A 27,796-nucleotide genomic window follows, 5' to 3' on the forward strand; every position below is an offset into this window, starting at 1 on the left:
GCAATAATTCAATTAAAAATCAAAAATTTATAGAATTTTCTCTAAACTTGTGGAAAAACTAAGAAATGCGATAAGGTATCTCAAGTAGAGATCGCTAGGTTAGAAAATTTTTTGGATTTTTTTATATATAGAAAAATATATAATATCAACTCTTTTCCAGTAAAAAAAATCCTCTGAAAATTTTGATAGAAGAAAATATAGAATTGATTTTAAATACACAAAAAATCAGAAGATTACCAAAGATAAAGTTACGATATTTGCTGATGGAAGTGATTGATTTGCCTTCCTAATTATTCCATAGTGAAAATGCAACAAAAAGATTTTCAATACAACAAACAAAAAAATTTAATAACTAGAACGACTAGAACATATTTTTTCAATTACCTCTGCAAATTTATGGATTTTTTATCTGAATAATTTAAGAAGCCATCAGCATAGTAAATAATTAAATAAATTCGTTAATACTTTGAATTAAATTGCTTTTAGAGATAATCATTAATTGATGGGACAATCACTCGAATTTCCGTTATAATTTTGGCAGTGTCCATCAATCGTCAGGGCAGTTGTGAAGTTTTTGTGATATCCTCAAGAAAAAATTGTGTTTAGTCTCGTGCAAAAGCAAGAAAATGCCAAAACTCAAAAGAGGCACAAAGTAGGATAAGTTGAGGGATTCCTGGGAATAAAAATCGAACTCATCAAAATCTCTTTCAGGCGAAAAATCCCTAGCATCGAAGATACACGCGATGAACACTGGATAGGATTTCAGGAAAAAATTCCTGGACGCTACAGGCATCTCGTTAACAATCCCAATCTCTCAGATATGTGTTTTGTCGTGGGAGCTCAACGGGTTATCATGCATGGTCACAAATTAATTGTCGGTGTCTCCTCGTCAGTACTCCACAGTCAGATGCAGAGCATGAATCCTTTTGATCCGGAAATTGTCATTCCGGACATTTCAGGTGAAATCTGGCTCAAAGTACTTCAATTTATGTATGGGCATCCCATTGATACTATGCTTACACCTGAAAATGTTCTGGGATGCCTGAAATGTGCTCGAAGGTACAAACTGAGGATTCTGAGGGACAAATGTGCCTACTTCATCCGTTCGAATCGCCTTCTCCTGAACGATGACATCCAGCTGAATATGCTCAATAGCGTCACCATAACAGAAGCCATTGAATTACGACGCGATGTACGATCATCAGATTCCACTTCCGTAATCACGATTCAGTGGCGGAATCCCGTTGTGCTGAGCATTCAGGGATTAGGCTCCAAGGAGGTGAGACGTTTAATGGTGACGCATTTGCGCAACCTAGAAGCTTCTTACTTGTTCAACAATGTCATTGCGTGGTTCAGAAGTGAATGCGAGTTGCACAAGATGCCAAGGGAATACCATACACTTTATCAATTTCTCATCCATCGCTGCCCTCGACTCAATTTTCCCGCCATGACACCAGGACAATTCTTCAGCTGCGTCAATGCCTGCAGTGAGATACTTTTGTCTCAAAGTGAAATTCAGAAGATTAAAGCAGATGCCAGACAGAAGCGTCGCAAAGCAATCGAGGAGAGACGGAAGCTTCCTGATCCTGGACAATTTAGCGGAATTTCTACGCAAAGTAAGTTGCAGAAAAGAGCTAGTAATTACATCGTTGCTTTTATGCGACCTATGATTCTATATTTCTATTTCTATTTGAACTAGGGTAAGTGTGCTAAATTCCGGCCAGCTTGCAATTTCGGCCACCTTTTTTGTTCCTCGAATTTTCATGAACTTTTATATTTTACGTACTCTAGAGATTATACAATGCAAAAGAATAACAAAAAATATAGCTTCGACAAACGCGTGAAAGATATTGAAAGAATTCCCGAAGGGCAAAGAACTATGAGAATGAAGGTGGCCGAAATAGGGCACCAAAGCTATGTCTATATTTTTATTCATTTTAAAATGTATTAAGAACGATTTTAGAGTAAATAAAGACGGTACACTTTACATACAAGGTTCCAAGCAACACTCTTTCAGAAGAAAGAATCAAAAAAATCAATTTGAATTTAAAATATTACATTTCAATCTTGAGACTTTGACGCTTGCATGCAACTATGCCGAAATTTGGCACACTTGCCCTATATCGTCGGTAGGATTAGCGATTGCGGTGACTTTCACATCACTTCTTATATCTCCAATTTCTGTATAAAATAGGGAAATACACAACTATACGAGAATTTCTAATATAGATGATAAGGAAATTACGATATTTGCTGATTTAAGCGATGATATATTCAACATTGAGCTTTATGTCAAATGATCATGTTATGAACAATGTTTGTGAAAAAAATACAAACTTTTACGAACTTTTTAGTGGATTATACGACTGATGAACATTTCGTCAGTCCCTAGTAGATTTTTTTCTGTGTGGCTTGGAATGTCTTTTGATGAGTTTTATGAGCTTTTCAAAATGCCACAAATTATTGAATTTAGATTTAAAATGGACTTATGTATATAGTATAATTTTTTAAAAGAAACGTTCCACAAAATCGAATTTAAAATTAAAACAAAAAATTTTCAAGCTTTCCATATTTGATCCCAAAATAATCAAAATCGGTGCGGTATATTAACTTTTTTAGTGGGGTTTTTAAAATGGACTTTTTAAAGAGTATTTTCCATTCAATTCTTGAATAATTTACCGGGATTTTTCATCAAGAAAAATCTTGATGTCTTTAACAATCTTTTCAACTTGCGAAAACTACAAGATTAATCAAGACTAGGTTTTATTTGACTTTTAAAACTCATTAAAAAAAATATTTTTCTTTATTGAAATTTAGAAATGGTTTAGACAAATTTAGGTAGAAGAAAATTCCTAGAATTCTTTAAGAAAATATTTAGAAAGAACTTGCACATTTCCTTTTAAAAGTGGTTGGAAAGGAAAAATCAAGCTAATTTTGATTGCTTTTCCTTAAACCAAAAAAATGCTATAATTCTCTTTTTGAATAACTAAAGAAATAGTTTAATAGCTATCCGAAACATATCATATAATTTAAATGAGATTAAAATAGGATTTGTGCCATTTTTTCGAGCATTTTTTAAGTTGCATTTTTAATGAAAATTTCTTTTTGTATATTATTTTTAATCTAAAACCGCAATTTCCCCGAATAAAAGGTATTCAGATTCATGAGTCTAAGTTTGTCAAAATTATCAAAAATCAGTGCCAAGATAAATCAAAGAATTCTCTCAAAGAACAGTTCATAAATGGTTATCCAAAGATTTAAGGTTGTACTAAAGGATTTTAGTGATTTTTGATTTTTCAATATGTTTAAATTTATTAAAATTGGATTAAAATTATTTTTTTTCCTCCAATTTCTTTCCAACTCTTTTACAAATTTTGTTCTTTGTTTTACAAAAACGTTTCTTCTCCTAAAATTCTCCTAAAGTATAATTCTCTCTACAAGTTTCAAAATGACATCATTTTAAATTTGTATTCCTTCGATTATCTTCTTAGTTAATTAAATCTCAACTGAAATTCTCTTAATTAAATTATTTTGATGCCGTAAGGGAAGAATGTCAATTAAAAAGTCAAAAGCGGTCTATATTTTCCATAAGTTTTATATAAAAAAACTTATGGACCGAATAAAATGAATAAAGGCTTATTTTCTTCACCATTGAGTTCTCTTCTAGTTGAAATAAAAGAATTGTTGAAAGCCTATTTTTCGATTATTACAGCATGTGAAAGTTAAATTTTTGACCCAAAAATGCATCTCTTTTATAAAACCATTGATTATATATTTAATAAATGCGCAGCCTCGATTTTCGCGGGCTAAAATGGACTACTGGTTAGATGGCGCCACAAGGCTGCGCATCTATTAAATATATAATCAATGATAAAACCTTGAAAAAAAGTTCCGATTTCACAATTTTCTTCGGATTTTCTTAGTTTGACTATGAAACACTAATTAAAATTGATTATTTTTATAGATTTCGTTTCTTAGACAAAAATTACGAGCTGCAGATTTCCCGCAAATAAGGGAGTACTGCGACGAGGCGCTCCATTGGACTACGCATTAGTCTACCATTTTGTAATATTTTTTGTCGAACTCTAAATATGTATAAACATTATACCAAAAATTTCAAGAATCTTGCTCGTTTCCTTCTCCTCAAAACAAAATCGCGAAAAAGAGCTAAGTTTTGGCCTTATAATTGACACTCCCCCCTTAAAGAAGAAAACAAAGAGTGCAAAAACGTAAGGATAGATAGAAGTAATACGGCATTTGAGAGAGAAAGTTATTAAATTTGGATTTCATAAAATTTTCCTAATGTGAAAGATGTACCAGAAACATTGATTAATCTGACACCTGACCAATTTTTCTTTTTGCTCATTATGGCTCAGGTACACCTTTTAGATCAGGGAAATTTCATAAAGTTGAAATTCAAATCCCTTTTTTTCTCACACGCTTTGTATATACATAGCTCATTCTTTCACACTCTTCTTCTTTTAAACATCACTCCAAATTCAATTTAGCTCAATCGAATTTGGAGTGCGAAAGAATGAGATAGACATATACAAAACGTGTGAGAAAGAAAGGGATGTGAATTTTAATTTCATGAAATTTTTATGATCTAAAAAGTATGCCAGAGCCAGACCAAATTTAAGTTTTTATGTTTCCGGTACATCTTTTAAATCAGCAAAATTTCATGAAATCAAAATTCACGTCCCTGTATTTCTCAAAAGATTTATCTAAAGTCTGTCCCATTCTGTCATTATTTTACTGACAAAAAAACATTTTTTTACTGACCAAAAAATTTTGGAAAAATAATTTTTGGTCAGCAAAATTCCAAATTTGGTTTGCGAAAAATTATGCATCCGGAACACCTTTTAGATCGATAAAATTCTATGAAATCAAAATTAGCGTTCCTTAATGGCTCCGGCACACCTTATAGATCAGGAAAATTTCATAAAGTCGAAATTCGAATCCCTCTCTTGTTCACGTGTTTTGCATATAACTGTCTCATTCTTTCGCATACCAAATTCGATTGAGCTAAATTGAATTTAGAGTGATGTTTAAAAGAAGAAGAGCGCGAAAGAATGAGATAGACATATGCAAAACATGTGAGAAAGGAAGGAATCCGAAATTCGACTTCATGAAATTTTTCTGATCTAAAAGGTGTGCCGGAGCCATTAAGGACTCAAAATTGGCTGAACTAAATTTAATTTGGAGTGATGTTTAAAAGAAGAAAGACTGCGAAAGAGCAGAATATACATATGCAATTCTTTTAAGAAAGAAAGGGACGTGAATTTTGACTTTATGAAATTTTACTGGCTTAAAAGGTAGGGGAAAGTACTCTGCCTTCGAACGTTCATGGCTTCGAATAATGTGAATTTTCTTTTAGTTTTCCTAAGAGACTTACACATTTCTACTAAATTTTAGTTGGCTTATCATCAATTGTTGATAATTCCGTGATAATTTAGTGTAAGTCTCATAAGTAAAACAAAATTTACATTATTCGAAGGCATGAACGTTCGAAGGGAGAGCACTTTCCTCTATGCCTGACCCATTACTTCCCATTTGCTCTTTTTGTGTCTTAAGTTTCCATAAAAATTTTGTAATAGCGTAAAGTGATACAAGTTGGACAATTCGCCGGTACAAGTTGGACATGGCTTTTTTCGCTTTTTTCTTGATAAATACAGTACTAAATTTTTTTTTAAGCACAAGGAACCAAATTGTAAAACGAAAGCATTAAAAATATACAAATAAAAATGAAGTACTAAATTTATCGAGAAAAAAAACCCTGTCCAACTTGTACCACTTTGCCCTATTTGTCTTAAAATTGAATGAATAAATTTAGTTTCTAGGGAGGACATAAAGGGAAAATTGTTTACTAAACTTAAAATGTTTATAATAAAATTATTAAAAAAAAACCTTTAGTGCATATTTTTCTAAAACTTACCATGAGTTTGAAAAGAAATATTTTTTTGAGAGTTAACGAATTTTTAAGTAGTTAAAAAATGTATTACAAAAAATAGTCAATAAATAAAAATAAAAGACTTACCCAAACTTCCTTTCTCCCTCCATCAGGTCCAAAGTCGGGAATCTTCGAAGTACCATTTCTGCAAAATATCCGGGAAATACAAATGCCCCAAACACGAGACTGCCTCAATCGCACAACAATCACTTTCACGAGCAATAAGGTAGTCATTGCGCACGGATTTGCTGTGCCAGTGGTCAAGGAAGAGGAAGCCGCTATGACTGTGGTCTTCATCTCAAACCATTCCCGATTGCTGGAGAAGAGCATTTCGAGTGGCATGCGGCGTCTGTATAACACCAAACATGAGTTTCTATACCTCTTTTTAAGAGATCCCATCCTCATTGAACCCGGACAGGAGTATAAGATCAGTATTCGAGCATACGAGGGAGCATGTTCCCTTGTCGGAGATTTCTATCGCGAAATCTCAGTGAATGACATTAAGTTCGTCTTCCATTTGTTCCATCAACCCTACTGCCATGCCCTATTCATGCTCTTTGAGGACCCTGTGATGAGTGTGGAAGCTACAGCGCTTTCAATGATGGATCTGGTGTCCTTTGTCCGACGACCAAGTAGTAATCCCTCGATCGATGAGCAAATGGCCAAAGAGGAACAGGAGGAAGCTGAAAGCAGAGTATGAATCTCCTGGAAAGAAGCAAAAGACAAAGCACATGCAGACATTCAAAGGACTTTTTGACAACTGAGATAAAATCTCGGGCTTTTTTATTTAAATTTTAAATAATTGTAAAATATACTCTGTGTATTTTAGAAAGTGGCGGAGACACCTCAAAAATTAAACTTAGAGATTGAGGCATGTTCAGCTCTGAGGATTATCCTGAGATTTCCCACCAGTCTGCGACAGATGTCGAATAATATCTACCCAGTTCCATCCACGTGGACGCTCACCCTTGTGATCTGTCCGTTCCCACTGTCGCCTCTTCTGGGCCTTGGTCAGATGCTCCTTCTTAGGCGCCTTTCCTGACACCTCCAATTTTTCCACTTCCTCCGTTACTTCTGCCACAACCTTTGTATGCTCTGGCTGAGCTGACGTCAGCTCCTCAAGACGCTCCTTCAGACACTCAAACAGTGTATAGGTCATCCCACAGCCCAGCCATTGCTGTGCCTCCTCCTCAAGAACTCCCTGAATTTTCTCCTTTACGCTTACCACGAGATTCCTATTGTAGAATGTGTCCAGGTTGATTTGAGGAGCTTCATTGGGATACTCTGGAGTCCACACCAGCTCCACCAGAAATGATTTATTGTTATCCTCTTCACCGTACTGAAAGAAATTGCCCAGATTAAACCCTGGGAAAGTTGATGGAGTCTCTAACCTTACTTTGTATTGATATGTTGTGGGATTTATTTGCTTAAACGCTTGATCACTTTCGTAAATTGATAAAAGAGCCTCTGCCTCCTCGTCCTGTAGTTCCTTCGTGGTCATTTTCGAGGTAAAAATCCTCCTTTTGTGCACTTAAAAAACAATCCAAAAACTTTGTTTGCAAATTTGTAGCACCCTGTGATTTTCGGAATTTTTCACTCAAACAATCCCATTAAATATTGCTTCTGCATTATACTGAGATTTTTTTCCGCGGAAATGTCCTATGACAAATACAAGAACCATTATCGCTCCTTCGAAATTACAAGGGACCGAGTCACTTTCTCTTTGGGATTTTAATACACGTAGAAAAAGAATTTAATAGATATTCAGATGCTTCTAAATTAAATAAATTCTTTAATTAAATTTAATTCATTAAATTGCGTTATTATGGCCCCGGCACACCTTTTAGAATTTAGATCTAGTGAAATTCAACTTTTCACTAGATGAAATTAGGACGCTGAATACGCACTGACTGTTAAAAACATACTTTTTGCACCCTCTAATAATCTCAGTTAAGTGAAATAAAAATGAGTTTGGTAAGTTTCAGAAGGAAAAGCATACAAAATAGAATATATAATTTAAATGAAATATTGAGAATTTTACATGTAGTGCTTGAAGTCGATGGTTTTCTTGAACGGGTCCTTGTATGAAATTGTTGAGGTTAGCGTATAATTGTTCTCTACGACTCTTTTCTAAAGGACGTGATCGCGATCTTTCTCGCCTGATTGATAATTCAGCATAATTATTGGCTTGAGAAGGATCTGAGTTGTCATTCTGAGCTGAAAAATCATCAATTTCTGGTGTATTTGGACCAAAAATGTCCTCCTCCGAGGTTATCTGATTGTGTGAATTCGTTGGCTCCAAGGTAGAATTGTTTGATGAATGTACAGGCAATAAACTCGGAAGAATTTCTCGGATGATAAGAGTGGGGAAAGTCTGGAAAATCAACGCTATCGCTGGACGAATTTTCGTTGATAACATCAAGTTGCTTGAAAAATTAAATTTTACTTGAACTTTTACAAAATTTTCACATTTTTTTAATGAATTGATCTCCTAACTTTCATGTTTTCTTGGAGCAATGACAATTTTTCCATGAATTGTGAGTTTGCAGTCTTATATTTCCCGCAACCACCAATTCCACTGGGTAGTTTAAAGCCTTTGCAATAGTAATACGATTTTTTCAATTTCTTCAATTCTTTCTCAGCTTCGTCACTTACAAAATAAAAGTCCCATGAGCATCCGAATTCAGGGAGTAATAGAAGTCTCTCAGACTTACCAGTTGTTTCGAGTTCTAGATCTATTTTTCTCCACTTTTCCTTGACAAGATCCATTCTCCTGTAGTTTTTGGTGCTTTTGCAACAAATATCTTTCTCTTCTTGGACCAAATTTATGAGGAAATCACGTTTTTCTACGCTCACAGCATCTTTGTTCTGTATTGTTTATACATATGGGACGTGTTGTCAAACATGTAAAAAGAAAATTCAGCGCTAGGGGTGCCACATGTGAATCTGTAGGTTTTAGTGAAATTGAACGACGGAAATTTACGTACCTAATTTCTCACAATAAATTAAACTTGGATCTTACTACAAAAGAGCAGAATACAAATATGCAAGACGTTTTAGAAAAAAAGAGATAGAAATTTCGATCGCATGAATTTTTCCCGACCTAAAAGGTGTGCAAGATCCATTAGAAGTTTATCAAAATTATACTCTTTTTTGATTGCTTGTGAAATTTTGTTTGAAGTTAAGAGGCACAAAATAGATTTTCGTTCAAATTTTTGTGAAACAAGAGACTAATGGCCTCTGCGCACTAGACAAATTAATGTCCATATTGAAGCAAAATCCCTACGATTGTGTAGGAAAAACTCTTCAATATGGACATAAATTTCTCCAGTGTTTAGGGCGAGGTGTAGGGTCCACAACTCTAGCAGTTGATCACTTGTGATTCAAATTTCAGGAAAATTTGGTCATCATTGAGAATGACAAGGAGTTAACTCATAAAAACATATTTTGTAAGAAAAATATGTATATTTCGATGTTTACATTTAATCAAATAGAAAATAAATTGCTTTGCATAGACATTAAATTGAGATAATGATTTACAAAGTTATATCATTCACGCTGTTTCCTGAAAAATGGCTGAAAATGTATAGGCCCTTTCTAATTTCCAAGGAGCGATATCAAATAAAAATTATATTAAAAATTGTTCTATAATTCATGACTTAGAACATTTTTATATGTCTTAACACATCTATCTGCAATTCTCATGGTCAGGAACTTTCCAAAAACCAGTAATGTCAAATTTCCAATGGACATCTCAAAGACACAGTCAATTTTAGGCAAATCTACAAAAGAAAAATAGTTTTTTCTAAAATCTAATTCCCAACTATCTAAACTTTTCAGCTATAAAAATCTTACGAATCACTCTGCCGGCAAGATTCACCAATGTCAGCATATTCTTGCTGTCCATAATTATTATGCCACGTGTTCCCACGATGGAAGAACATTTCGCCTTTTTTATTTCAATTTTTGCACCAATCAACTCCATCTTTTGCACAATATCCCTAGAAAATACGCATGAATTTAAATTTTCTGCAAATCATTTTAAATTTGTCGACTCACTTTAAATCTGACCGTGACTTTACGTTGTCCTCGTTGATATTATGTTGCTTCAAAAAACCCTCAGCATATTGTGACCATAGATCATGAAGCATTTCTGCATCATCAAGACTAACACCTTTGCGTTGGCATATAAAGTGTTTTGATGACATTTTTGCTTTTTTTGGCTTTTTCTTGACCTTTTTAGATTCAGGTCGCTTTTTTCCAAGACGCCAATTCCACACGTGATGAGGATTAATCTCCTCACGCTGATTTGGTGGCATTTCAGCAGCAATTAATGATACTGATTGCAAATTTGTAGTCATTTTAAGATAATGTATGTTTTTAGTCAGAATTCGTTAAGCTAAAATAAAAAAGAACAAAGAAAATTGTTTGTTTTGATTCGTCAACCATGACATATAATATTTTTTTTATAATCATGCATTATCAAAGATACTGAGCGGAAAGACTACGGAACAGACAAGTTGGCAATTTAAAAAAAAAGCAAGTTGTGCGACCTAGAAAACTGATCTCAAGTCGATCTTATACTCTATTCACGTGTCTGTTTTTCATTGTTCTTCACTGTGTGAATAGGGTTCAGTGATGAAGTCCAATGTTCAAGAATCTATATGCACTTAGCACAGATTCTGATCTAACCGACGATATAAAGTCGAATTTTAAACACAATATGACTTCACCAATGCATCGCTTGAGAAACCCATTATTTTTCATGACATTATTTTTTATGATCCAAAATTACTTTTTATGACAAGTGGCACAGATTTTTTATTCGAATAACAGTACCGTATTATTCTTTCAATATTGGCTATGAGTATTGTATTTTGGGTAAGGAACCGACTTAAAATTTTATTAACAACAACCGACGATCGCCAGGATTATTGTTGTTAAACTTTTCTTCCCAAAAAGAAAAGTTTTTTATTCTGAACTGAACTTTCCCATCCGACGATCATCGGATTATTGTTGATAATAGTATTGCATTTAGGGTGGAGTAAGTACTTTTGGCCACTTTAAGGTTTTTTGTGCTTGTAATTTTTATAATCTTTATTTAAATAAAATGAAATTTTGAACAAAGATACCTTAAATCCGTTTCTTCCTAATAATCCAAGAGAATTCCCAAAATTTTTTAGATATTTTACTGAAAAATGCATTTTATGCAACTATGCATGTTTCAGTACTTTTGGCCATTGTGTGTAAGCACTTTTGGCCACTTGTTTCCAATAGAATTTTAATAAAATAACAGAACAAATATCTTTCGAAAACTTTCACAAATACACAGCACAAGTCCTATTCTTATTCAACACCAATTTTATGTGATTATTAGAGTATTTTAAACGACTTTTTGCACATTTTCTATTTTATGTAAAAATCGGTCAAAAGTCATGATTGTTTTTACTGAAATCCGAGAGGTGCGCCACGTGTAAAATGTATGGGAAAATGAATGGCCAAAAGTACTTACACAGCCGAAAAAAGTAACCTCTTTTAGCCACATCCGATTTTCATTTAATTTGTTAGAAAACCTTATTAAGGATGATATCACAATAAAATTTAGTTAATTAAGAAATGGACTTTCATTGAATAACATCAAATATTTTCATAAAAAAAAAATGAAATAATGCAAAACAATTTCTCTTAACATTAACAAGTTTCTTAAGAATCCTATGTTTTTTTAGTGATTGTTTACCTTGTCGGGAATTTCTTTCAATAACTTAGAATTAATCAAGTCGATACAAAATCAAATATGGTTTTCTGATTCGTTAGATTAGGTCACGAAATAAGACCCATTTTCCTGTTCTAAATAAACTCATAATTGCCTTACAATGTGATTTTACTTTAGGTGACCAAAAGTGCTTACATGGCCAAAAGGGCTTATTGTACCCTATTTGCCGAAATAAATTTTAAAGTGATATAAAATATTAAACAATTGTTTATTCCTATTTTGCTTTGTGATTTATTCTCCGCTCCGTATTCTCGTTAAGATTGTTTAATGTTATCAGTGCCATTCGTGAGCTTGTTTTCCGTGTCTTCTTTCTGATTTGTGAATTTTCAATGAGAATTTATAGATTTATCAAGAGGTTATAGATTTATGATTTAAAATAAAACTCTATTTTAGTTTTTTTAATATTGAAAAAAATGTGTGTGTATTAATACCAGTAAAAGCACTGGATTATTGAAATTAATTATAGTTTCCGTGTTGAATATTATTAGGACAGTTAAGACACTAAAGAAAAAATAAATGTTCTAAGCCGAGATCGAATGTAAAAAGACTAAAAATTCTAAACTTAAAGTATCACTTAGATTAAAATTTTAAGAGCATTTTTTAATAAATTATATAACCAATCTAAGTAACGATTTTCAGTAGAATATTCTGTGGCGCATGTCCTATTTTCATTTTCCGAAAATATGCAGACAAAGTATTTATTGGGAGAGTTCAGTAGCTCGTATATTGGGATGCAGAGGAGTGGGGTTTATTTACAAAAATCAGCTGTTTTGCTTCCTCAAAAGCACATTTCTTCTATTTACTTGTCCGCAGTGGTTTTGTGATTTTTTTGGTCACATATAGAAGATGTGGGGAACATAAAATCTCTCAATTTAGCAAAGATAAAGTCAAATACTGTGGTGGAACATTTTTATCTTGCCTTATTGTTTGTGCCCGCGTTTCATTGCGCACACTTTTGCTCAATGTTTCAGTTCTCAATTGTGTTTCCCAATTGCAACATAGTTGTAAAAGTCACACGGTTTAATATTGTCTAAGTGTTAATTGATATTGAGTGTAGTGCTTATGATAGACACTAGAGAGTTGTTTTATGTGGTATATCTCCTTTCTAAAATTCTGGGAGATATTTGGGAGTGACGCAGCAAAAGTGGGGAGATTCACATTTGGAGGAGATTGACGCCCACAGCCAGATGAATTCACTGGAAGTGACAAGGACGCACTTTGTGCCTCCGCAAGAGACGACACATGAAGCAGCAGAGGAGAATCTCCTGGAAACAATTGCTGCAGACAATGCAGAATCACTCACTCTTGAAACAAAGGTATTCAGGGAGATAATCTTTAGAGTTGGGCGAAGCGTTTGATAACGTGCCATATCTTTGTTATTAATGAGGAAATGCCGGGAATAGAATTAGAGAGAGCTAGGTCCCTTATCTTTTAACTACAAAAATTATATTCTTTTATGTTGTAAAGGCGTCTACACTTTTGGAACAATTTTCGTCAAAAATTGCTCTTTTGAAGGAAATCTTCCGTGCTGAGCTGTTGGAAACGTCTTGACGAAAATTACTCCCAAAATGTGTAGGTGTGGATATCAGTCTTAACGGTCTCTACATTTGTAATAAAGTTTTGTCAAAATGAAGGAATTTGACAGAATTTGAAACATATATTTTTCCACAGATTTTGTGAGAAATTTTCTTCAAAATGGAGCATTTTGAAGTAAAACTTTTGTGCATGTAATGGCCTCTATACACTAGAGAAATTTATGTCCATATTGCAGCAAATTCCCTATGCTTGAGTAGGAAAAACTCTTCAATATGAACATAAATTTCTCTAGTGTGTAGACGCCATAATGCACACTGAAATCGTATTAAAAATTCTCTATTTTTAATGAAAATATTTCAAAATGAACAGATAAATTTTAATAAAATAAATAGAATTTAAGGAGTAACATTTAGAAGAGCTGCCAACCCGGAATTTCAGACAAAACATAATTTAGAATTCAAACACTTCTCTTAAAGATTTAATAAAAAAATATATTTAATAATCTTCAAAGTAAGTCTAGAATTTCATAATTACTATGTTAACAAAGTTCGAACTAGCAATTGGTTTGTCCAGAATTCAAAGTTATTATTCCACAAATTGGTGTAGGGGAGATTGGGGAAGAATTAGTCAGGGGTAGAATTAGATAGTGGACTATTATAGTTTTCCATAGAAAGAGTAATGAGCAAACTACTATTTATTCAGAAAAATTAACTTCCTGTCTATTCATTGAAATATTTATCAGTCTGATTGAAACATGTTTTTTTTTACAATTTCGTCATTTTAATCCGCATTTGTCGTAACTTCCATTCGACAACTTCTCAGGAGAAATTTTCAGTTCAAATTTAGTTTTCTTAAAAATTTGCCCTGAATAAGACATTTTCGAATTAAAATAATAAAAAGTGGCACTATAAACTTTAAGTTAACCCGAAAAAGTATATAGAAAATGATTAAGCGCAGAAGAAACACAATAAGATTTACATTATTACAAATGCTGATTTAACTGACGTATTATAGGCAAAGAAACACTTTACTTGCTGGCTAATCTGTCCCAGTATTCCCTAATAATTATCTTAGAACTTGAAGACGATATGAAAAAATATTGCGAAACTATTTTTTTTGCTTTATTACTATCTAATCTTTCTAATGGCCTATACACACTAGAGAAATTTATATCCATAATGAAGCAAATTCCCTACGCTTGTGTAAGAAACACTGTCAAATATAAGCATAAATTTCTCATATTGTGCAGAGGCTATAAATCACGATTTTGCGTAATTACAAAGTTAACAGGTTTTGCTATGTGTTTTAATCAAAACTAGGCAAAAAGTAAGAACTAGAAGCTTTTCCGCTATATACTAGATAAATTTTTGTCCATATTTGACACTTTTTCCATACAAGCATAAACAATTTGCTTTAATATGTACATAAATTTTCCTAGTCTGTAGCGGCCATACGAGAAATTTTCGTCAAAATGAGCATTTTGAAGTAAATCACTTTCATATGTCGATGGCTCTATTGCATTTTATTCTAAGCACTGTACTCATACGCTCCTGCGTAATCGACCTTTAAATAGCGTTTACCTAAAAAGTTTCATTAAAACATTTACAAATTGCGAGCAGTTTTCTTCAAAAATTGCAATTTTATCAGAATTTTGACATTTTCACATATACAACATTGCAGACGATTTTCTTCAAAAAAGCATTTTTTGATGAAAACTGTTCCCAATGTATAGAGGCCTTTACACTTACAATACTCCTATTCGGAGGCGACCTTTACAGTTTACGAGAAATTATCAAAAATTGTCTTTTTGACGAAATTCTGAAAATTTTCTTCGTATGGATGCAGTCTATTATATTAAAAATGCAATTGTTGATGAAAATTACTCCCAAAATTTATGTCAAAATGCTTTTTGACAAAAGAAATCTTACAGAGTGCTTAGTATAGAGTGTTTTATGAAAATTAAAATGCAAACTTCTCGAAGTAAAAGCCCTTCTTAAATGTAAATTCTCAGATACCGAGGTAGGGGAAAGTGCGTTACCTTTGGACGACTCAAGCTTCAAAAACTTATTTTTTCAATATGTTTTTAATTCATTTTCTGTATTATAATATTATAACTTTAATAGTCAGTCCAGTGTCTTAAATTTCCTGAAAAGAGAAATGTGTCAAATCCATTAAGATCATAGAAAAAATAATCGAGTTATCCGGACTTGAGTCATCCGAAGGTAGCTCGCTTTCCCCTATATAGGAATAATTTTTGAAGAGTCTGTAATCCTTTTTACAACGCGTTTCATTTGAGTCTTGTTCAATCTCAATTGAAAATTTTTCTCAGGTCCGATTGAAATTTTTCTGCCTACAAGGATAATGGGAAATTTTCTTTAAAAAAGGCATTTTTAAAGAAATTTCTCCTAGTCTGTAGAAGCCTTATGGCCTCTACACATTGGGAGCAATTTTTGTCAAAAATTGCTTTTTTGAAGGAAATTCCCTTCAGCGTTGTAGGGGGAAACGTCAAATTTCTGTCAAAAACACAATTTTTGACGAAAATTACTCCCAATGTGTAGACACCTTTATGGTTTTGACTCTTTTGAACAAAAAGCAATAATAAATATGAATATATATACAAATTAATATATTGTACAAGTTTGTATTTGTATACTAAAATAATTAAATATTTGGATAGGGAAAGGCTTTCAGGCTTCACACATACTCAGGCTTCGAACACTTCATTTTTTCCCATTTTCCTCTAATAAATATAGCTTAACTTTTTTCGGTAAATGTGTGACGTAATACGAGCTATTAAAATATATTGCCATAAGTCAGTGAAGAGTCCGAAGGCGAAGTGTGTGCGAAGCTTGAACAGCTTTCCCTACATAAAATATTCAAATTTCTTATTCCTGAATTTGCTTATCAAAAGAATGTTTCTCACACCAATTTGACAAGAGTTATTCAGTCTCAAATTGGTAATGGCTTTTCGATATCCAAATTACCCTAATATGGCTATGAGAAATTATATTTTATTATTAATATTACAGTTATTAGTGATATATTGTACACGGGTGAAAATTGTACAATTCATTACTTATAAAATCTAAAATGTACGACGTACACTATAGTGTTTCTATAAGAAATTTACAAAACTTTGGACAGTTTTTAGTTTTCGTTTCAAAGTTAAAAATAAAAGTATAGAAATATTCATGCAAACAAAATATTGTGCCTTTGCGCCATAAACGTTATCATATTTGTTTTTATTCAAAGCGGGAATAAGTAAAATGATATTATGAAATGTAATTATGTTGATTATTAAATTACTCTTGACATCAATAGTTTTGCTCAATATTAAATTAAACAATTTATATTTTTTTTTAATAAAGCCCACCTTGGCCCAATATTAAAAGGAAAAAGCTGTACAAATATCTAAACGAAAAGCAACAATGGTCAGGGTTTTTTTTTAATCCACAATTGATCTTGGGGCCCTTTGTATAAAAACCAAGATAAAATTGATGAAGAATCAGACTTTGAAGTAAAGTGAAAAAGTAATTATCCTACAATGAAAAATATCTTCCTTATCTTTGCTGTTGTGGCAATTTTGTCCACATTCTGTACCCAAGGAATTCAGGCAAGACCAGAACCTGGACCTGTAGCAAGGGCAACACCAGATTTAGAAGCCTATCTTGCTGTTTTCGCTAATGTCCTACCCTTACTCTATCTTGAACTTTATCTGGAGGGTTATCTTGAACTTTAAAAATTGGAATATTTTGATGCAAAAATAAATTAATTATATTTCATGTTGCAATCGCAAAACTCTGTCTTTTGATGTTGATACTGATGTTTTGTCCGAAGAATTTCTTTTTTTTTTTAGTGGGTAAGGAATGTTATTGGAATCTTAGTTGATTTGCATTAAACATATTTAGGGAGTTTTTCAGTAATTATAAAATAAAACCGATGGGGTAAGTGTGCCAAATTTCGGCATAGTTGCATGCAAGCGCAAAAGTCTCAAGTTTGTAGTGTAATATCTTTAATAAAAATTGATTTTTTTTTTATTCCTTCACAGAGAAAATTTTTCAAGTATCCAGATTCAATACCCATGGTATTGATTTTAATCCCACCATTTCAATACCAAAATTATCCCAAATTTTCTTGAAAATAGGTGCATATTGGGATTGATTTTAATTTCTAGAACAAAGTTAAGAAATATTGGGATTACTTTTAGGACATATTGGTATTAAATTTATGAAATTAATTTTTTGAGGAGGAAATGGTATTGTTTCTATCTCAATTTGAGATTGAATTTTAGAAATCGTGGGATTAATTTAATCCCATTGCAGCATTGATTTTTGAAAGTCATTATTTATTAGGAAACAGTATTAATTCTATCCCATTCTGGTATTGATTCTATCCCATTCTGGGATTGATTCTATCCCATTTTGGTATTGATTCTATCCCACTCTGGGATTGATTCTATCCCACTCTGGGATTGATCCTATCCCATTCTGGGATTGATTCTATCCCATTTTGGGATTGATTCTATCCCACTCTGGGATTGATTCTATCTCATTCAGGGATTGATTCTATCCCACTCTGGGATTAATTCCATCCCACTCTGGGATTGATTCTATCCCATTCTGGGATTGATTCTATCCCACTCTGGGATTGATTCTATCCCACTCTGGGATTGATTCTATCCCACTCTGGGATTGATTCTATCCTATTCTGGGATTGATTCTATCCCACTCTGGGATTGATTCTATCCCACTCTGGGATTGATTCTATCCTATTCTGGGATTGATTCTATCCCACTCTGGGATTGATTCTATCCCATTTTGGGATTGATTCTATCCCACTCTGGGATTGATTCTATCCCATTCTGGGATTGATTCTATCCCATTTTGGGATTGATACTATCCCATTCTGGGATTGATTCTATCCCATTCTGGGATTGATTCTATCCCACTCTGGGATTGATTCTATCCCATTTTGGGATTGATTCTATCCCATTCTGGGATTGATTCTATCCCATTTTGGGATTGATTCTATCCCACTCTGGGATTGATTCTATCCCATTCTGGGATTGATTCTATCCCATTCTGGGATTGATTCTATCCCATTCTGGGATTGATTCTATCCCACTCTGGGATTGATTCTATCCCATTCTGGGATTGATTCTATCCCATTCTGGAATTGATTCTATCCCATTCTGGGATTGATTGTATCCCACTCTGATATTGATTGTATCCCATTCTGGTATTGATTCTATGCCACTCTGGGATTTATTCTATCCCATTCTGGTATTGATTCTATCCCATTCTGGGATTGATTCTATCCCACTCTGGGATTGATTCTATCCCACTCTTGGATTGATTCTGTCCCACTCTGGGATTGATTCTATCCCATTCTGGGATTGATTCTATCCCATTTTGGGATTGATTCTATCCCACTCTGGGATTGATTCTATCCCATTCTGGGCTTGATTCTATCCCATTCTGGAATTGATTCTATCCCATTCTGGGATTGATTGTATCCCACTCTGATATTGATTGTATCCCACTCTGATATTGATTGTATCCCATTCTGGGATTGATTCTATGCCACTCTGGGATTTATTCTATCCCATTCTGGGATTGATTCTATCCCACTCTGGTATTGATTCTATCCCACTCTGGGATTAATTCTATCCCACTCTGGGATTGATTCTATCCCACTCTTGGATTGATTCTATCCCACTCTGGGATTGATTCTATCCCATTCTGGGATTGATTCTACCCCATTTTGGGATTGATACTATCCCATTCTGGGATTGATTCTATCCCATTCTGGGATTGATTCTATCCCACTCTGGGATTGATTCTATCCCACTCTGGGATTGATTCTATCCTATTCTGGGATTGATTCTATCCCACTCTGGGATTGATTCTATCCCACTCTGGGATTGATTCTATCCTATTCTGGGATTGATTCTATCCCACTCTGGGATTGATTCTATCCCATTTTGGGATTGATTCTATCCCACTCTGGGATTGATTCTATCCCATTCTGGGATTGATTCTATCCCATTTTGGGATTGATACTATCCCATTCTGGGATTGATTCTATCCCACTCTGGGATTGATTCTATCCCACTCTGGGATTGATTCTATCCCACTCTGGGATTGATTCTATCCCACTCTGGGATTGATTCTATCCCATTTTGGGATTGATTCTATCCCACTCTGGGATTGGTTCTATCCCATTTTGGGATTGATTCTATCCCACTCTGGGATTAATTCTATCCCATTCTGGGATTGATTCTATCCCATTCTGGGATTAATTCTATCCCATTCTGGGATTGATTCTATCCCATTTTGGGATTGATTCTATCCCACTCTGGGATTGATTCTATCCCATTTTGGGATTGATTCTATCCCACTCTGGGATTGATTCTATCCCATTCTGGGATTGATTGTATCCCACTCTGATATTGATTGTATCCCATTCTGGTATTGATTCTATGCCACTCTGGGATTTATTCTATCCCATTCTGGTATTGATTCTATCCCATTCTGGGATTGATTCTATCCCTTTCTGGTATTGATTGTATCCCATTCTGGGATTGATTCTATCCCATTCTGGGATTGATTCTATCCCATTCTGGGATTGATTCTATCCCACTCTGGGATTGATTCTATCCCACTCTGGGATTGATTCTATCCCATTCTGGTATTGATTCTATCCCAGTCTGATATTGATTCTATCCCACTCTGGGATTGATTCTATCCCACTCTGGTATTGATTTTATCCCATTTTGGTATTGATTCTATTCCACTCTGGGATTGATTCTATCCCACCCTGGGATTGATTCTATCCCATTCTGGAATTGATTCTATCCCATTCTGGGATTGATTGTATCCCACTCTGATATTGATTCTATTCCACTCTGGGATTGATTCTATCCCATTCTGGGATTGATTCTATCCTACTCTGGGATTGATTCTATCCCATTGTGGGATTGATTCTATCCCATTCTGGAATTGATTCTATCCCATTCTGGGATTGATTGTATCCCACTCTGATATTGATTCTATCCCATTCTGGTATTGATTCTATGCCACTCTGGGATTTATTCTATCCCATTCTGGTATTGATTCTATCCCATTCTGGTATTGATTCTATCCCATTCTGGTATTGATTCTATCCCATTCTGGGATTGATTCTATCCCACTCTGGGATTGATTCTATCCCACTCTGGGATTGATTCTATCCCATTCTGGTATTGATTCTATCCCAGTCTGATATTGATTCTATCCCACTCTGGGATTGATTCTATCCCACTCTGGTATTGATTTTATCCCATTTTGGTATTGATTCTATTCCACTCTGGTATTGATTCATATTGGTATTGATTTTATCCTATTTTATTATTGGTTTTTTATCCTATTTCGGTATTGATTTTATTGCATTTTAGCACTATTTTTATCCTATTGTAGTATTGATTTTAGCTTATAGTGTTATTAATTATGTTTTATTGAATTTCAAGTATTCTGTTATTCATTAGCAAATAGCATTCAATAGTAAAAAATATCAAGTAGAACGTATTTACCTGGTATTCAATTGTAAAGCGTTTCCTCCAAATACTGCTTCTGTTTCAAATGATTTCTGTATATATAAATTGGCGAGCATAATAAGAACGGGTGTATTTCGGATCTTTATATTGGATGTATTTTTTTGTATAGTTATAAAAAATAAATTGTGATTTTAAACTAAACTTAAGTATACTTATTTTAGAATTAAATGATTGTAAATTTAAGAATAATTAAATAGATTTATGAGATATTTTAAATTTTATCAGAATAACCATAATATACAATAGATATTTATTTATAATTATTATTAATTATTTTTTATTATATATTATTTATTTATTATATGTATTATTAGATTATATATTACTATATTATTATGCATTATATTTATTATATATTAATATATTTATTATTTTATCTTACTAAAAGTATTGTAGTCTAATAAATTCTTTTTCGTTGTATTTTATTCTCAAAAGGGGTGGTGTAGCGATTTTGTTGTAATTGTGTATAGTGAAATTCCCAGTCGTTCTGATCAATTGAATTGCTTGTATATGATTGTTCATTTCGACTTCAAAGTCCTCCGTGACAATAAAAATTGTATCGGTCACTATGATTATATCTTTTATCTCTAAGAGATTGTCGTTAGATGTAACTTGTACCACGTCGTTCAATTTATACTTCATTCCTTTTATTTTGCAATCATGAATTGAGGAAATCCTTGCGGAAATGTCAATATCAGGATGATTTTTTATTAAATCACAATAGGGTTTATCATTTAATTGAGAAGCATCTGCATTTGTAGTATACTCCAATGCAGGTATTAGTACATCACTGTTTTTGTGAATGAAATTCGAAAACTTGAGGGAAAACTTCATAGCAACTGAGTAACATACATTACGTCGGGAATTAGTATTCTTAGCATACGACTTAATTTCTTTGTGCTTCGCTTCATTTCTCATGTTCCAAAGAAGCCTCAGGGGACCAACTTTTTGTATGGCTGTAATGTAATGCGTTAGAAAATGATATTTCGGCTTCAGATGGGTTTTAAAAAAATCTTGATAAAATTGATTATGTTGTGCGATAAGGGATTTTAGTATCAATAAATCGCGATCTGTGATAACTGTTTTGAGAAGGATGTCGATCATTTTTAATAATGTAAGGAAAAATCCCCACACCGGATCATTTTCTGGCACATAATGTGCAACAAGAAAGGGGAAAAAATGAACGAAATTTTTCATTTCAGAGGCAGTTAATTCTAACTTTTTCTCAGATATATGCTTTGATGAAATTGGACCTCCAAGGCTTTTCCCGTCCGATTTGAAAAGAAATTTATTTGTATTTAGTTGTTGCAACGTGAAGTATTTTTTGTCATTGATGAAGTAATAAATAATATCTGCCATATCATAATGACATATGCCTTCATAAAAATCATGCAGTATGTCAAACGCAAAATTTTGCGTTACGTGGTAGAACGGCAAAGTGTTAAAAATTGAATTTTCGACAATTCCCATAGATAGGTCTTGAACGTTAATATTATAATTAGTCTCTGTACGAATGCTATCAGAACACTCACTATTACTCTTTTGACAGGAAGACTTTGGCAATAAGCAATTGCGACAGTAAAACGTTGCATTAAAGGATTTGCTGAATCCAAGAATTGCATTAAGGGCCAAATTGTCGCCAAGTATTTGGCCAAGAACAAAATGTATTTTCAGTTCCTTTCCATTGACATTTATTTGTATACCATTGTTGTATATGTCGTCTAATACTTCAATCAAGCGATACAAAAAAGAATCATTTCCAAATTCTTTGAGATCATTGGTCTTAATTAATGCTGCTATGAAAATGTGACTTAAGTGGGAAAGATTTTCTTGAGGAATTATTGGGATTGAGTAGTAAACTGCACACAGAGAAGATTTATGTGGTCCAAGTGGGTTGTTCACCTGAACATCATCGAAATATAAGAATAATGGGAAGACTAATTTATCTTCGAAATCAAATGCCTTTTGCTTCCAAATGTCACCACAGACGAAATTTGAGTTGAATGCACCGGTGTTTAATTCTCTCAATCTCGAAAGAGTTGCATCAAAAACTCCATTTGCTTCGAAATATTTTTTTAACTGAAACTTAATAGGCATGATAACTCCCTTTGTGTCTTCCTCTGACAAAGAAGTGACTCCATTTCCAGTAGTATTTAAAACCAATTCGTTGTTAACTGAGTAACATGAAGGGTAGCAAAATATATCTTTCTTATTAATCTCTTTCAAAAATTTGTATTCTGTTTTGCAATCTAAAAGTTGTTCTAGAAAAGAAACAATATTTTCAAACTCTTTTTGATCATCCTCGCAAAAAGTAATTGTTTTCAGAGAAGAGCATAGAGGCTCAAAACAATACTCTTTTAAAAGTTTTATTACAACTTGTACATCTTTGCGATTAAAATGATCAATGTCGTATAATGAAAGCATAAGCTTAGTCACATTGTCATTTAATTCTTTTTTGAGAGCTTGAATATCAAATTTTATTAGATTTTCTGGACGATTGTGCGAAAGGGAAGAAAACGATGAAATTGGAGAATCAGAACGCATTGGAATGTCATACTGGACTGGGTTATCGGTTGAATTATTATATGATATGTCACTGGTATGATTTGACTGTAAATGTTTTTTGTATCTTTTGAGAATAGTAAATACTTGACTACAATGTCCCTGCTTACATTGGTAAATCTTACTTTCTTGTTTATGACCAATTTTTATGTGATTAACTAAATTATTTAGATGACTGAAAAGTCTACTACAGAAACAACAATTGTACATAATTAACACTGTTATTCGCTTTATATTAGAAAATTTTAATTTTTAATCAAAAATGGGTAGATTAAATAAAACTTGAATTTTAATAATTTTATTACTAAATTGGTCAAAATCAAAAGTTACGAATGACTTAGGGGTCAAAAGTTACGCATTGAGTGACAACAGATTTAATCAGTTTTATAGGTTTTGCCTACTAGATCTACTATATATAAGCACATGGAATGCTTTACATTATACCCTATATTTCCATTATATCCTATATCGATATTTCTTACGTATTTACCTGAAATTCCTTTTTATATCACTGAAGTGAATCCGGCTTTTTTTTAGTCCCGAATGATGTCTTTACCTTGTGGGATGCTCTTTGATTTTTTACAGGTACGTGCGACACATAACATCCTTTATTTCCTTGTCTAATATGGGAAGAAGCTTTTCCACTCGCAGATCCCAGTTCTCCAGCAGCAAATATTTCTTCCCAGGAAATAGAATATCGAAATCAATATCGAGCTGAAAATATTCAGAATGACAATTACAATCATTTAATAACACCGATATAAAAATAAATAATAATAAAGAGAAACTATATCTTACAAAAAATATGAAAAATGAAATCAAACTTACCAGCTGGTTTGCAAGACTATGCTTTAGGAGGGGCCACTCACAGAATAACTCAGCGGTTTTACACGACTTTAGGTCTCTGCGACGCAGACTGTGTGTAACCCGCCAGTTTTCTATTATTTCCGACCAGGGCTCGCGATGATGCCGCAACCACTGCTTACACTCTTTACTTTTAATATCGTCTAGAAATAGTTGGAAAATGTCAGACTATGACTAACTTGCTAAATAAACGCAATCAGAAGGTCATTAAGAAAGTAGCATTTAAGTAAGAAACATTTTAGGATTTTTTTCAAATCCCCTGTTCTTTAAAAAAAAAATTAAATAATTTCATAGAGAAAGATATTGAAAAAAATTTGAAATAAAATATCACTCAGTCAAAACAAAAATTATTCACATTGATTTTCAATCTGCAAGACCATTAGAATCTTTCCCAGGATTACAAAAACCTTAATACTATGATGTAAAAATGTTTCAACGGTAAATATTAAGAATTTAAAAATCATAGTTCTTATTGTATATTGACATGAGTGCCTTTCTCTAAAATTAGAAATATTCTAATGGCGTTGGCACATCTTTTCAACTGAGTGAGTGAAATGCAATCGATTGAAATTTTACCTCTTACTCTTTCAAAGTAAAATAAGATATATGTGTCTCTTTCTGTCAAATGAAAATTCAAATTGAAATTTAAATCCCAATTTCAAATTTAAATTTCATTTGACAGAAAGAGACACCTATATCTGATTAAGATGTAAAATTTCAATCGATTGAAATTCACTCAATTGAAAAGGTGTGCCAGCACCATAAGTTTTTAAATTAAATTCAATTTAAAGTTAAAATTTTACAGTACCTTCAATCTCAATCACTGGAATGATCACCTCCTGCACATTTGCAATTTGTTCAATTTCTTCTTCGCTGGGATCCTTCAACTTGTTATTTTTGGCTCTATTGAAAAGTTTGCCTTTTGGACGACCGTTTATTATTTCATAATAAAATTTCTGATAAAGAGATTTGAGCAAAATCATTAGAATACGAAATATTCTAGTGAGGAACATTAAGTATGTAAGTATTTAACACTCACTGGATTTTCGTGAGGAAAAACGCGGGCAATTTCTGCTGCATAAAATTGACCATTCGACGTTCTCAGCTTATGGCCACGATCACCCAAAAAAGTTACAATGCTCCACGTAAGATCTTTTTGTTGCGTAGAGTCAAGCGGGGAATCTTTCGCAACTTTTAACAGATTACGCCCTTTTGCAGATGTCATCAAAATTTTTTCAAGGTTTTCCTATTAAAATAGCATTTAATACTGATATAATGCAATTGCTTGAGAAAAATAGTTTATTTTGTATGTAGTGAATTTTTGGTCATATTATTAAAGAGACGTTTACTAATTCAAAGCGCATTCTATATAAATAACAGAAAATAATAAAAAACCTTTATTTGATTTTTTAATGACGTATTTGGACCCACAAATGATATGCTTAATTATTACAAAACTAGGTTAGAAGAGTTAGAGAATGTTGAATTAAAAACAGTGAACATTATCAAGAGAAATAAATCGCAAATATTTTTTTCACTTATTTGTTTTATGATTTGATATGAAGAAAAAATGTTAAAAAAGAAAGTGCTGATGTATTTATTATTAGTATATGTAAGAGATGTAAATTATGAGGCAGCATTTGCAAACTGTTGAGCTACTATAATTTAACCCCCTCGTCCACTGCATTAAATAATTTAAATCCAATGTTTTTACTTACAAACAAGTAGTTTTAATTTAAAGAAAATACCCGCCAATTATTTTAAGCAATTGCATGAAAATAATATTATCTACATCATTCATCTTAAAAATGACCTTGCTTGAAAATTATAGATAAAAAATGTCATTCATATACAGTAATGGAGCACAGTACACTTACTTGAAAATCTGAAGGCACGTCGTCTTGCTGAACATTTTGGTTCTTATCCTCATTAAGCCAAATTTTCAATTCCCTTTTGAACTGAATTTTTTGCTTCAGCGGCAAGTATTGAAGGAGAGTATTCAAATCAGCACCGTCAATATCTCGCAGATCGTCTACTGTTAATTCATGACCTATGTGTATATATTTTAAATAAAATTCAGTCAAATCACAAAGTTGAAAAGTGTTATTTTACAGATACAAATATTTTATAACAACCATTCCAGAATATTGTGTTATAATGAAAAAAAATCTGTTAAACGATTTTTAGAAAGGTTTATACCCGTCATCGATAGTCTTGATTTCTTAAGGGTTAAGGAAATGTTTTGGTGTTACGTTTAACATTTTCCCAAAACATGTCCTCTGTTAGAAAATTAACCAAGTGAAAAAAAACTTTGGGCCTCAAAACCATTTAACGTTTTAAGCAGTGTATTTTAATAGTTAAATATCAAATTTGGTCAAAATGTACTTTAAAAGACATTTAAAAAATTGATTCAGAATCAGAGAGACCCATTTTGTTTCAATGATGTATGGCGTAAATTCTATTATAAAATTAATATTTCAAATAATGTTTTTTTTTTTAATTACAGAAATGTTAGTAAAACAAAAGTATTTCTATGTTATACACAACATACGGGGTATTTCAGGTGAGTGAAAGTACAGGTAGTCCAGAAAATATATTGACGAAACAAAAATTGTGTAGTGTACATGGAAATATTCTTAACATAGTATTTTTTTCTGACAATTAGATTTCATTTCAGAATACTTTTTTTCATTTTTTTTTTAAATTTACGGGAACAAAATTGAACAAGAACTTTATTAAATTAACAAAATCTGTATATATACACATATATATCACGCGTTAGTAAATTAAATTCTAATAGAAATATATTTTATGTACCTTCCACAAGCTCAATCGCCTGCTCTAAATTTGACAACCTCCAAGTTGACAGTATCTCGCGAATATTGTTCATGACTGTTTCAATTCACCAATATTAAAACTGAAATAGTTACAAAATCAAACCTTTTGACAAAAATACACAACATAATATTTTTTATTCAATTAAAAAAAATTAAATTTGTATAAATACTAGGCAAAAAAATCCAGTGCACTCAAATTCTAAATTTGATTTTACAATTTTTTAAAATGAAAAATAAACAACTCTTAAACATTACTCCCTCACGTAAAAAAGAGATATCGAAGCATCCCACCTTTGTGAAATGCTTGAACTCACTAGATAGAGCTGTCCTTAAATTAACTTTTAAAAGCTTTTTGGGTGTAGGGGAAAGCGCGCTACCTTCGAACGATTTATGTTTCACACAAATCTTCTTTTTTTCAATATGTTATAAATGAATTTGGCCCATTATAATATTATATTGCAATAGCTTAGTCCAATGCTTCAAATTTTCAGAGAAGACCTATGGGTGATATCCATAAGGAACATAGAGAAAAATGGAATTGTCCACAGCTTGAGTTGTCCGAAGGTAGCTCACTTTCCCCTATACCGGTTTATTGACGAATAAATTCATTCAAAAATCGAAAAACAATTCCGAACTAGAAAATTTGCAAAGAAGTGTGTATTGTGGAATGTACTTGTCAT

General features: G+C 32.8%; 4 protein-coding genes across 4 annotated transcripts in view; 2 read left to right on the plus strand and 2 right to left on the minus strand.

Annotated features, from left to right (window-relative positions):
* Positions 1-525: 525 nt before the first annotated feature.
* Positions 526-6,830, plus strand: LOC129802857 (uncharacterized). The gene is made up of 3 exons (XM_055849043.1): positions 526-652; positions 712-1,616; positions 6,064-6,830. The coding sequence occupies exons 1-3, from the start codon at positions 627-629 to the stop codon at positions 6,648-6,650; spliced, it is 1,518 nt and encodes a 505-aa protein (XP_055705018.1). The 5' UTR covers positions 526-626; the 3' UTR covers positions 6,651-6,830.
* LOC129802868 (RWD domain-containing protein 4) lies at positions 6,683-7,553 on the minus strand. The gene is made up of 2 exons (XM_055849058.1): positions 7,347-7,553; positions 6,683-7,289 (listed from the first exon to the last, which is right to left on the minus strand). The coding sequence occupies exons 1-2, from the start codon at positions 7,449-7,451 to the stop codon at positions 6,828-6,830; spliced, it is 567 nt and encodes a 188-aa protein (XP_055705033.1). The 5' UTR covers positions 7,452-7,553; the 3' UTR covers positions 6,683-6,827.
* Positions 7,554-9,595: 2,042 nt separating this feature from the next.
* LOC129800268 (ribonuclease P protein subunit p29) lies at positions 9,596-10,311 on the minus strand. Its single transcript, XM_055844542.1, has 3 exons — positions 10,010-10,311; positions 9,806-9,951; positions 9,596-9,732 (listed from the first exon to the last, which is right to left on the minus strand). Exons 1-3 carry the CDS (start codon positions 10,309-10,311, stop codon positions 9,596-9,598), a joined length of 585 nt encoding a protein of 194 aa, XP_055700517.1.
* A 2,106-nt stretch (positions 10,312-12,417) lies between these two features.
* The window catches only part of LOC129802854 (facilitated trehalose transporter Tret1-like), a 35,010-nt gene continuing 19,631 nt past the window's right edge, over positions 12,418-27,796 (plus strand). The window contains exon 1 of the mRNA XM_055849014.1: positions 12,418-13,039. Within this exon, the coding sequence (XP_055704989.1) occupies positions 12,911-13,039 (129 nt within the window). The 5' untranslated portion in view covers positions 12,418-12,910. The remainder of the gene's footprint in view (positions 13,040-27,796) is intronic.

The sequence above is a fragment of the Phlebotomus papatasi genome, chromosome 2 (genome assembly GCF_024763615.1).
Source record: "Phlebotomus papatasi isolate M1 chromosome 2, Ppap_2.1, whole genome shotgun sequence".
NCBI lineage: Eukaryota > Metazoa > Arthropoda > Insecta > Diptera > Psychodidae > Phlebotomus > Phlebotomus papatasi.